The 12,401-nt window shown below is 38.6% G+C and overlaps 1 protein-coding gene across 1 annotated transcript in view; it reads left to right on the top strand.

The window, feature by feature from the left end:
* LOC109900863 (guanylate-binding protein 1) overlaps positions 1–12,401 on the top strand; it is a 34,445-nt gene that overhangs the window by 4,239 nt on the left and 17,805 nt on the right. Inside the window, exons 3-4 of the mRNA XM_020496728.2 lie at positions 10,285–10,412; positions 10,670–10,779. Coding sequence (XP_020352317.1) covers positions 10,285–10,412; positions 10,670–10,779 — 238 coding nt within the window. The remainder of the gene's footprint in view (positions 1–10,284; positions 10,413–10,669; positions 10,780–12,401) is intronic.

Genomic DNA, 12,401 nt, shown 5'->3' with positions numbered 1-12,401 from the left:
TTTTATTTGAGACGACTGTACAACCATTAAGATTAATTGTCAGATTCAACAGAAGATCTCTTTGTTTCTTGGGACCTAGAACAAGCATCTCTGTTTTGTCCGAGTTTAAAAGTAGAACGTTTGCAGCCATCCACTTCCTTATGCCTGAAACACAGGCTTCTAGCGAGGGCAATTTTGGGGCTTTACCATGTTTCATTGAAATGTACAGCTGTGTGTCATCCGCTTAGCATTGAAAGTTAACATTATGTTTTCGAATGACATCACCTAGAGGTAAAATATATAGTGAAAACAATAGTGGTCCTAAAACGGAACCTTGAGGAACACCGACATTTAAAGTTGATTTGTCAGAGGACAAACCACAGAGACAAACTGATATCTTTTCGACAGATTAGGCCAGAACTTGTCCGTGTAGGCCAATTTGGGTTTCCAATCTCTCCAAAAGAATGTGGTGATCGATGGTATCAAAAGCAGCACTAAGGTCTAGGAGCACGAGGACAGATGCAGAGCCTCGGTCTGATGCCATTAAAAATTCATCTACCACCTTCACAAGTGCAGTCTCAGTGCTATGATGGGGTCTAAAACCAGACTGAAGCATTTTGTATACATTGTTTTTCTTCAGGAAGGCAGTGAGTTGTTGCGCAACAGCCTTTTCTAAAAATGTTGAGAGGAATGGAAGATTCGATATAGGCCGATAGTTTTTTATATTTTCTGGGTCAAGGTTTGGCTTTTTCAAGAGAGGCTTTATTACTGTCACTTTTAGTGAGTTTGGTACACATCTGGTGGATAGAGAGCCGTTTATAATGTTCAACATAGGAGAGCCAGGCACAGGAAACAGCTCTTTCAGTAGTTTAGTTGGAATAGGGTCCAGTATGCAGCTTGAAGGTTTAGAGGCCATGATTATTTTCATCATTGTGTCAAGAGATATAGTACTAAAACACTTGAGTGTCTCTCTTGATCCTAGGTCCTGGAAGAGTTGTGCAGACTCAGGACAACTGAGCTTTGAAGGAATACGCAGATTTAAAGAAGAGGGCCGTAATTTGCTTTCTAATAATCATGATCTTTTCCTCAAAGAAGTTCATGAATTTATTACTGCTGAAGTGAAAGCCATCCTCACTTGGGGAATGCTGCTTTTTAGTTAGCTTAGTGACAGTATCAAAAATACATTTTGGATTGTTCTTATTTTCCTCAATTAAGTTGGAAAAATAGGATGATCGAGCAGCAGTGAGGGCTCTTCGATACTGCACAGTACTGTCTTTCCAAGCTAGTCGGAAGACATCCAATTTGGTGTGGCGCCATTTCCGTTCCAATTTTCTGGAAGCTTGCTTCAGAGCTCGGGTATTTTCTGTATACCAGGGAGCTAGTTTCTTATGAGAAATGTTTTTAGTTTTTAGGGGTGCAACTGCATCTAGGGTATTGCGCAAGGTTAAATTGAGTTCCTCGGTTAACTGATTTTTGTCCTCTGACGTCCTTGGGTAGGCAGAGGGAGTCTGTAAGGGCATCAAGGAATCTTTGTGTTGTCTGTGAATTTATAGCACGATGCTCCTCCTTAGTTGGGGTCTGAGCAGATTATTTGTTGCAATTGCAAACGTAATAAAATGGTGGTCCGATAGTTCAGGATTATGAGGAAAAACATTTAGATCCACAACATCTCTTCCATGGGACAAAACCCACTGAGTCGATGATGGCTCCGAAAGCCTTTTGAAGTGGGTCTGTGGACTTTTCCATGTGAATATTAAAGTCACCAAAAAGTAGAATATTATCTGCTACGACTACAAGGTCCGATAGGAATTCAGGGAGCTCAATGAGGAACGCTGTACATGGCCCAGGAGGCCTGTAAACAGTAGCTATAAAAAGTGATTGAGTAGGCTGCATAGATTTCATGACTAGAAGTTCAAAATACGAAAACGTCATTTTTTTGTTGTTGGTAAATTGAAATTTTCTATCATAAATGTTAGCAACACCTCCGCCTTTGCTGGATGCACGGGGATATGGTCACTAGTGTAACCAGGAGGTGAGGCCTCATTTAACACAGTAAATTCGTCAGGCTTAAGCCATGTTTCAGTCAGGCAAATCACATCAAGATTATGATCAGTGATTAGTTCATTGACTATAATTAAGGGATCTAACATTAAGTAGCCCTATTTTGAGATGTGAGGTATCATGATCTCTTTTAATTATGACAGGAATGGAGGAGGTCTTTATCCTAGTGAGATTGCTCAGGCGAACACCGCCATGTTTAGTTTTGCCCAACCTAGGTCGAGGCACAGACACGGTCTCAATGGGGATAGCTGAGCTGCCTACACCAGAAAGAGGGCCAATTATCTACAAATTCTATCTTTTGGGAGGGGCAGAAAACAGTTTTCAACCAGCGATTGAGTTGTGAGACTCTGCTATAGAGCTCATCACTCCCCCTAACTGGGAGGGGACCCAGAGACAATTACTCGATGCCGACACATTTTTCTAGCTGATTTACACGCTGAAGCTATGTTGTGCTTGGTGAACTCTGACTGTTTCATCCTAACATCGTTGGTGCCGACGTAGATAACAATATCTCTATTCTCTCTACACTCGGCAGTTTTAGCTTTAGCCAGCACCATCTTCAGATTAGCCTAAATAAATCCTGTTGTAACTACCCATCCCGGATCCGGGAGCGTAATCATCATCTGACACTAATTAGCATAACGCAACTGACATAAATATTACTAGAAAATATTCAGATTCATGAAATCACAAGTGAAATATATTGAAACACAGCTTAGCCTTTTGTTAATCACCCTGTCATCTCAGATTTTGAAAATATGCTTTACAGACAAAGCAAGACAAACATTTGAGAGAAGGCTCGGCCTCAGACTCCGACTCGCTGCTTAATGGGGAAACCGGTTGAAAGTTTCTGTCGGCTGAATGAGCGACACCGGTTGAGCATTCCTACAGCATTTCCCTCCAGAAACCATGAGAAAGTTGTCTGGCTGCGGGGACCGTGCGAGGGGATTTATACTAACGTTACTATCTGTACTTACTGGTGGCACAGACACTGTTTCATCCTTTCCTACACTGAAATTACCCTTGCCTAACGATTGTGTCTGAAGCTGGGCTTGCAACAGCGACTGCAATTAGAAGGCATCATATTAATGTTACTACTTAGCTTCGGCTGTTGGAGGTCGTGACGAACCACGTCCAGATAAAGCATCCGGAGTGAGAAAGATGAGTGAGGGGAAAAACCAAAAATATAAACGGTAATTAAAAAGTAAAAACCGTAAAGTTGTCAGGTAGCAAAGTAAGGTTGGCAATAAAACGCACAAACCGCACAGCAACACGTAAACAAGTCTGCAAGTTGTGACCGGCACCAAACGTGATCACGACACGCAGGTTAAAATATCAAACAAACTCTGAACCAATTACATTCATTTGGAGACAGGTCGAAAAGCATTAAAACTTTATGGCAATTCAGCGAGCTAGCTTGCACTTGCTAGCTAATTTGTCCTATTTAGCTAGCTTGCTGTTGCTAGCTAATTTGTCCTGGGATATAAACATTGAGTTGTTATTTTACCTGAAATGCATAAGTTCCTCTACTCCAACAATTAATCCACACATAAAATGGTCAACCGAATCGTTTCTAATCATCTCTCCTCCTTCTAGTCTTTTTCTTCTCTTGACTTTATATTGCGATTGACAACTTTCCTAAATTAGGTGCATTACCGCCACCAACCTCGTTCGTCTTTCAGTCACCCACGTTGGTATAACCAATGAGGTGATGGTGCACGCGGGCAGCTTTTATTATTAGTATTAGTATTTTTTTTTCATAATACAAAAATCAAGTTACATTGCTACATCAAACATGTCTAGCAAACCAAACACAGGTATTAACAATACTCAAACATACAAAAAATATCTATAAAATAATACAAAAAATAAACAATTTAAGTGCAATTATATTCACTCTGAAAATATCTTATTATAATGATTCATGAAGATGTTATTCTTGTTGTTATTCACTAGGGTTAGTGTTTTAATAAGATAATTAAATTCAATCAGAAAAATATGTAATTTTGGTATAGGATTTTGTCATTTTTGTTTGTGTATAAAGTATTTGGCAACAAGAATTAAAAAAATAACAATCATCTCAGTGGTTTTGTTATCATTGCAATAGTAACATAATATATATTTAATGTAAAAAATATAGGCAGTGTTCATAATGGTAGATAAGTACTTTGCAAGGTTTTCCCAAAATTCTGCCACAAATTTACATTCAAAGAACAAGTGAGACAGATTCTCACCTTCTTTTTCACAAAAAAATGCAGATATCATCAATAGCCACAAATGTGGAAATCATAGAATTACATGGATATATCTTAAATGCTGAAGTGCACTTCCTTAACTTCGTTTGGTATACCGTATTTGTAAGGCCTTAACCATGCATTTTTCCAGACAATGACAGGAATAAGCATGTTCCAGAAAAACTTTCCTCTCTGTGTAAGTTGGTTTTGTGAATGAAGAATTTGTCTTATACAGTGCCTTGCGAAAGTATTCGGCCCCCTTGAACTTTGCGACCTTTTGCCACATTTCAGGCTTCAAACATAAAGATATAAAACTCTATTTTTTTGTGAAGAATCAACAACAAGTGGGACACAATCATGAAGTGGAACGACATTTATTGGATATTTCATTTTTTTTTTTCAAATCCAAAACTGAAAAATTGGGCGTGCAACATTATTCAGCCCCCTTAAGTTAATACTTTGTAGCGCCACCTTTTGCTGCGATTACAGCTGTAAGTCGCTTGGGGTATGTCTCTATCAGTTTTGCACATCGAGAGACTGACATTTTTTCCCATTCCTCCTTGCAAAACAGCTCGAGCTCAGTGAGGTTGAATGGAGAGCATTTGTGAACAGCAGTTTTCAGTTCTTTCCACAGATTCTCGATTGGATTCAGGTCTGGACTTTGACTTGGCCATTCTAACACCTGGATATGTTTATTTTTGAACCATTCCATTGTAGATTTAGCTTTATGTTTTGGATCATTGTCTTGTTGGAAGACAAATCTCCATCCCAGTCTCAGGTCTTTTGCAGACTCCATCAGGTTTTCTTCCAGAATGGTCCTGTATTTGGCTCCATCCATCTTCCCATCAATTTGAACCATCTTCCCTGTCCCTGCTGAAGAAAAGCAGGCCCAAACCATGATGCTGCCACCACCATGTTTGACAGTGGGGATGGTGTGTTCAGGGTGATGAGCTGTGTTGCTTTTACGCCAAACATAACGTTTTGCATTGTTGCCAAAAAGTTCACTTTTGGTTTCATCTGACCAGAGCACCTTCTTCCACATGTTTGGTGTGTCTCCCAGGTGGCTTGTGGCAAACTTTAAACTACACTTTTTATGGATATCTTTAAGAAATGGCTTTCTTCTTGCCACTCTTCCATAAAGGCCAGATTTGTGCAATATACAACTGATTGTTGTCCTATGGACAGAGTCTCCCACCTCAGCTGTAGATCTCTGCAGTTCATCCAGAGTGATCATGGGCCTCTTGGCTGCATCTCTGATCAGTCTTCTCCTCGTATGAGCTGAAAGTTTAGAGGGACGGCCAGGTCTTGGTAGATTTGCAGTGGTCTGATACTCCTTACATTTCAATATTATCGCTTGCACAGTGCTCCTTGGGATGTTTAAAGCTTGGGAAATCTTTTTATATCCAAATCCGGCTTTAAACTTCTTCACGACAGTATCTCGTACCTGCCTGGTGTGTTCCTTGTTCTTCATGATGCTCTCTGCGCTTTTAACGGACCTCTGAGACTATCACAGTGCAGGTGCATTTATACGGAGACTTCATTACACACAGTTGAATTTTATTTATCATCATTAGTCATTTAGGTCAACATTGGATCATTCAGAGATCCTCACTGAACTTCTGGAGAGAGTTTGCTGCACTGAAAGTAAAGGGGCTGAATAATTTTGCACGCCCAATGTTTCATTTTTTGATTTGTTAAAAAAGTTTGAAATATCCAATAAATGTCGTTCCACTTCATGATTGTGTCCCACTTGTTGTTGATTCTTCACAAAAAAATACAGTTTTATATCTTTATGTTTGAAGCCTGAAATGTGGCAAAAGGTCGCAAAGTTCAAGGGGGCCGAATACTTTCGCAAGGCACTGTATATTTATTACAACAAGATTTCCAATCTGATTTCTGGATAAACTTTGTGATCATTCCCAAAATTAAGTGTAGTTAGACCACTGGGAATGGCTTTGATCACAGAAATAAACTCTCTGAAAGGTATTGGAAACTCTTCCAATGTTATAAATTGTTCATTTGTGAGAATAGTACCCTTGTTGTCAGAAATATCAAGAACAAAGTCAATATTCCTCTCATGCCAGCTGGGGTAGAACAATGACTTATTCCTTACAGTTATGTCTGAATTATTCCACAAAAGAGCTTTATGAGGGGAAAAATTGTGCAGGAAACATGTTTTCCAGGCCATTAAAGCTTGTTGGTGAAACCTAGCCAATTTAGCAGGTAATCTTTCAGGAATATAATTACATTTCAGTAAAAATTGAAGACCTCCCAATTTATTAAACACATTATTTGGAATGAAATACCATATTGAATCAGTATCGATCAAACATTTTTTCAACCACTTTATCTTGAAAGTGTTATTTATCAACAAAATCCAACACTTCTAGACCACCTTCAGCTCTTTTGTTAGAAAGGACAGATTTTTTTAGTTCGTGAGACTTATTTTTCCAGATGAAGTCAAGAAAGGTCTTATTGAAGGATACACAAAACGAGACAGTCCTTCTGCCTTGGACAGAAGTACTCTCCCAAGTATAGAAAGATCTCTTTGTAGCCAATTATTAAATATATTTTTTGTTCTCTTAATTTTAGGAGAGAAATTCAAATGTTGTCTGACTAAGTGGTTTTTTGACAGATGTATTCCTAAATATTTAACACAGTCCTTTACAGGAATATTTTCTATTTCTTTATCATCAGAGTCAAATAAACATAAGATTTCACATTTAGAAACATTGAACATTAATCCAGCACTAGAAAATGCTGTTATAGCATTAAGGGCATGTGCGACCTGGTCTTTGTCTCTAAAGAAAAGAGTAGTATCATAAGCCAGTTGGGATGTTTTGATTTCTTTGTTAAAAATGGTTAAGCCATACAAATGTGCATTATTCAAAATATCTAAAGATACAAGTTCCACAACCAAAATGAATAAAAATGGTGAAATTGGGCATCCCTGTCGTACACTTCTGTTGATACTAAATATTTTGGAAGTATTAAGGTTTAGTAGCACAGAACTATTTATATCTTTGTAAAACATGCGAATCATGTTCAATGTTCAATGTCACGACTTCTACCGAAGTCGTTGCCTCTCCTTGTTCGGGCGGTGCTCGGGGTTCGACGTCACCGGTCTTCTAGCCATCATTGATCCATTTTTCATTTTCCATTGGTTTTGTCTTGTCTTCCCACACACCTGTTTTCAATCCCATTCATTACCTGTTGTGTATTTAACCCTCTGTTTCCCCTCATGTCTTTGTCAGAGATTGTTTTATTGTCAGTGTTGTTATTTTGTTATGTTGGTGCGCGACGGGTCCTCGTACCCATGTTTTTTCATGTCTGTACCTTTTAGTGTTATGGAGCATTTTCTGTTGACATTTATTAAAAGACTCCATTTACACTTCATTTTGACTCTCCTGTGCCTGACTTCCCTGCCACCTATACACACGACACTGACAACCAAATCCAAAAAGTTTACGAGACCTAAAGAGAAATGATTGTTCAATTGTGTCAAAGGCTTTACAGAAGTCCAGAAATAGGACAACCGCATCTGAATAATCTATAAGGTCCAAGACTAAACTAATGTTAGAGCTTATGTGACGGCCCTTCATAAATCCTGTTTGAGTCTCATTTATAATGGTATCTAATTCCTTTCTTTAATCTTTTGGCATAAACCAGAGCAATCAATTTGTAATCAACATTTAATAAAGTAATAGGTCTCCAATTGTCAATGAGAGAGGGGTCTTTTATCAGGCTTCGGAATCAATGAAATAAGGCCCTTTTTCCTAGTGGAGACCATTTCCCCATTTTTAATGCAATCTTGAAACATATTGAAAATCGGGTCTTCTAGTAACTCCCAAAACGGTCTATAGAATTCAACTGTCAGGCCATCAGGGCCAGGTGATTTCATCTGTCAGGCCATCAGGGCCAGGTGATTTCTATTTTTTCATAGAATTCAGAGCCTCTCTAATTTCTTCAATTGACACAGGTGAATCGCAAACTGAGTGGAAATCATCCTCAATTACAGAAACATAATTCTGAATGTGGCAAATGTAGCTTTGACAACCATCTTCCTGAAATTGAGAGCTGTAAAGGTTTTCATAAAAGGAATTGACAAATGATGATATTGTAATGGGATCTTTGCATAAAACATCATTAATTTTGAGTGCAGTTATTGGTTTTCTTCTGTAGCTTCTCTTTTCAAGTGCAAAAAAGTGACTAGTGTTTCTTTCCCCCTCTTCAATCCATTTTGCTCTTAACTTTACAAAGGCACCCTTTGCCAGATCCGTGCAAGTCTGTTCTAATTCTAGTTGTAAAGACTTGAATAGACTCCTCTTCTTCAGATAGATTATCTTTCTTTAGAAAACTGTCAAGCTTGCTTATCATCTCCTTTTCTCTAAGGTTCTTTAATTGCATCAGCTCTTTGGCGCGTTTAATGGCTACCATTCTGACTTTATATTTGAAAAATTCCCATCTACTTCCATGATCCAAGTCTTTTCTTGCAAAACTATCTTTAGCTAATGATTTGATGTTTTCAATGAGAGCAGTCAGTATCTTTAAGAAGTGTGTTGTTTAATTTCCAATATCCTCGAGTTAAAGAAAATGTTGTGGGATTTTCTCCATTGGTTTTGTTGGTAGGCCAACATTTTGCTCAAATAGTCACAATAGCCATAGGTGATGTTGCCATAGTCTAGGACCGATAGGAACGTTGGACTGAATAATCTGCTTTCTACTATCTAGTCAGAGGCAGGACCCATTTCTATAGAAGAAGCCCATTTGTATTCTCAGCTTCTTAACTAACTCATCTATATGCTTTTTAAAAGACAGCTTTTCAACTATCCAGATGGCCTGATATTTGTAAGCAGGGACATGATCAACATGGACACCATCCAAAGTAATACTGTATGCTTAAATCATCAGACTTATTTTTATGCGCTCCAGAGAACAACATATGCGCTATATATACAAAAGTATGTGGTCACCTCTTCAAATTAGTGGATTCGGCTATTTCAGTCACAACTGTTACTGACAGGTGTATAAAATCAAGCACACAGTCATGCAATCTCCATAGACAAACATTGGCAGTAGAATCGCCTTACTGAACAGCTCAATGACTTTCAAAGTGGCACCGTCATAGGATGCCACCTTTCCAACAAGTCAGTTCATCAAATTTCTGCCCTGCTAGAGCTGCCCCGGTCAACTGTAAATGTTGTTATTGTGAAGTGTCGTGAAGATTTGTTTCAGAATATAACACTTACAAGAACTTGTGAATTCAATATAGGTTTTTAATACAAACATATCAGAAGCCTAAATGGTCTGCGGAACACACACTTTTCCAGAGCATATTTATACACACACAGCATATGAGTCCATTCCACATGTTAATGAAGTTACTTCCCTCAGGTCATTTGCCACCATTCTTCCATGGAATTGCTCAGCTTTGCTCTCTGTAAGAAAGTCTATTTGAATTCACAAGCTCCGGTATCTGAGAAGTATTTTATTCAATATTTTCCACAACATGGTTTGGAGGGCAGTGTGGCTGGCGAAGTTCCAAACTCTCAGCATGTGTAGGCTCATGATGTGAATGAAACATGGTGTGGACTACATCATGTGGTGCACTACCCCCAACATTGTTTTGCCAGACCCTAGGGTAATGGTCGGTGCTGTGTAGAGCTGGGCTGAGTTGAGGTGGGCCTGGTCTGGTAAATCTATATCAACACTGAAAATACATTTTGAATAAGTCCATGTATTAGGGCAGGAGAATTATGTTTGTGGAGAGGACCTGGTTTCCCATGTCGGTTGTCTGCATGTCTTGTACTGGTCTTTTTTTGTGTTAAGCACATGACATTTGTAATGATCTTTTTGCACTTATTTTCTGCACTTAAAGAGCTTTGCTTTTTGCCTATAAATTGAAAGCGATATACAAAAAAAGAAGTGACACTATTACACTTCATTCAGCTGCCTCTAGCCCAAAGCTAAATGTACTAAACATGTTGTTCTATTATCCTCATTCCTCAAGGTTTTGCCCTTGGAGCCACAATTCAGTCCCAGACTAAGGGCATCTGGATGTGGTGTGTGCCCCACCCAATAAAATCAGACCACACCTTGGTGCTGCTGGATACAGAGGGGCTGGGGGATGTGGAGAAGGTGGGAGATCAAGGTTATACATTTAACATAGTTACATGCAAGGCTACTACTGTACTGATTAAAAAGAGGCTCTTCATTGTCAAAACATTGTATGCAATGAAAATGCATACAGTACATATAAAACATACAGCAGAGTCAAGGCACATTTTAGAAATTATACAAACTTTTAACTTTTTCTCCTTGAACTTTGAACTACTCCCTGACTTTATTTCACTCATCACTCCAGTAACACCTACCTCATCTTTCTGTGTTGACAGGGTGACGATAGTAATGACAACTGGATATTTTCCCTGGCTGTTCTTCTGAGCAGCACCCTGGTGTACAACAGCATGGGCACCATCGACAACTACGCCCTGGAGAAACTGCAGTATCCTTCAGCAGAGATGGGGAAGGGGAGATAGTGCCCAGAGCAAAGGGTAGTTTTCTAGCCTGGTCCCAGATCAGTGTGCTGTCATGCATAACAATGGAGTTAGGAGTTGGCAAAACAGCATAAACAGATCTGGAACCAGGCTATTGTTTTTCTGCCACTGTAATGAACAATAGCAGTAGTTGTGGTAAGGTTTGGGTGACTTTGGGAGACTTAGCTTTGGAGACTTGACTTTGCAGAAAGCTGAAAGGGTTACAGGCCACACCCTCAAACTCAATATTATTCCCTTTGCAAACTGGTGGTGTTATACTATCCAATACAATCTCACCCAATGTAAACAACAAATATGTTTATTTTTGTAGCTCACTGCATACATTTCTACAAAAGAAATCATGGGTAACACTTTACATTAAGTTGCCCCTATTACTATGTAGCTGACACAGTCATAACTGTTAACAACATGGTAGTTACATACGTTTTTACCATGTAATTACATGGTACTGTAACAGGGTTGTTTTGGAATCAGTTATTACACAATTGGAAGCTTATTCCACATATGTAACTACTGATGTTATTACACATTCTCTTGTTCCACTATGTAACTAATGTTTTTTAATTACACATTTGAAAGTCATCTGTGAATTACCTTGTTAATAACTCAAACCACAATGTGACCGAGTTACACGCAACTACAAGGTGCCCCTACCACTGAATCTGCATGTAATAACCCGGGTTAATAAATAGGTTAGGACCTGGTAACAACAGGTGTAACAATGCACACCCTGTCATTAGCTACCGGTCATTTTCGACGGGTTTATTTTTGTGTTGTGACCTGGCTCAAAGGCTGGCTCAAGTGTAATGTAAGAATGATGCAGTTACATAGGATATACTTGTAGTTATCATGTACCTGCCCGGGATCAAGCAACTTATAGTAAAGTGAAACCCAGTCGGTCATAACTTTTATAATTACTACATGTATGTAGTTACAATGTAACAATCTTTACAGACAATGGACTAACCAGGAGAAATTGAGACAGGAGAACATTAGGAGAACATTTACTTACATTGAACTTACTATGTAAGAATCTTTGTCAACCAACTCTCTAATTAAAATGTTGTTACAAGGGATATACATGTATTTGCAATGTACTTATCCAGGAGCAAGCAACTTGAAGGTGCAATATGGAGAGATTGCCGAATTTCAGTTTACGTGACAACACAAGCAATGTATACCATAGACAATCATCTAAACCGGTGTGAAATATCTTTTCACTAACGAAAAATATTGTATTTTCAGCTGTTTGAAGCTGGTGTATAAAACCCGAAAGTAAAAGTTGCAAAAATGAACCCACTAAGTTACATAGTGCAGCTTTAATATAAAGTGAAGCGAAATGGTTTATGACTTTGTAGTTACAATGTAACAACCTTTGCAGACAATAGGCTAACAAGGAGAATTAAGGAGACAGGAGAACATTTAGACTTTTCTTTAGTGGATTTGACAAAGATTCATATTCAAACCATTCAAATTCAATTACCCATTTCAGACTCAAAGCAAGAACTATTAGTAAAACGTACTAACTAGTTGGTCAAATGTAATAACACAGGGTGGTAAAGCTAGCTAG

This window comes from Oncorhynchus kisutch, linkage group LG12, assembly GCF_002021735.2.
Source record: "Oncorhynchus kisutch isolate 150728-3 linkage group LG12, Okis_V2, whole genome shotgun sequence".
Classification (NCBI taxonomy): Eukaryota; Metazoa; Chordata; class Actinopteri; order Salmoniformes; family Salmonidae; genus Oncorhynchus; species Oncorhynchus kisutch.
This window is presented reverse-complemented; position numbering and strand designations above follow the sequence as displayed.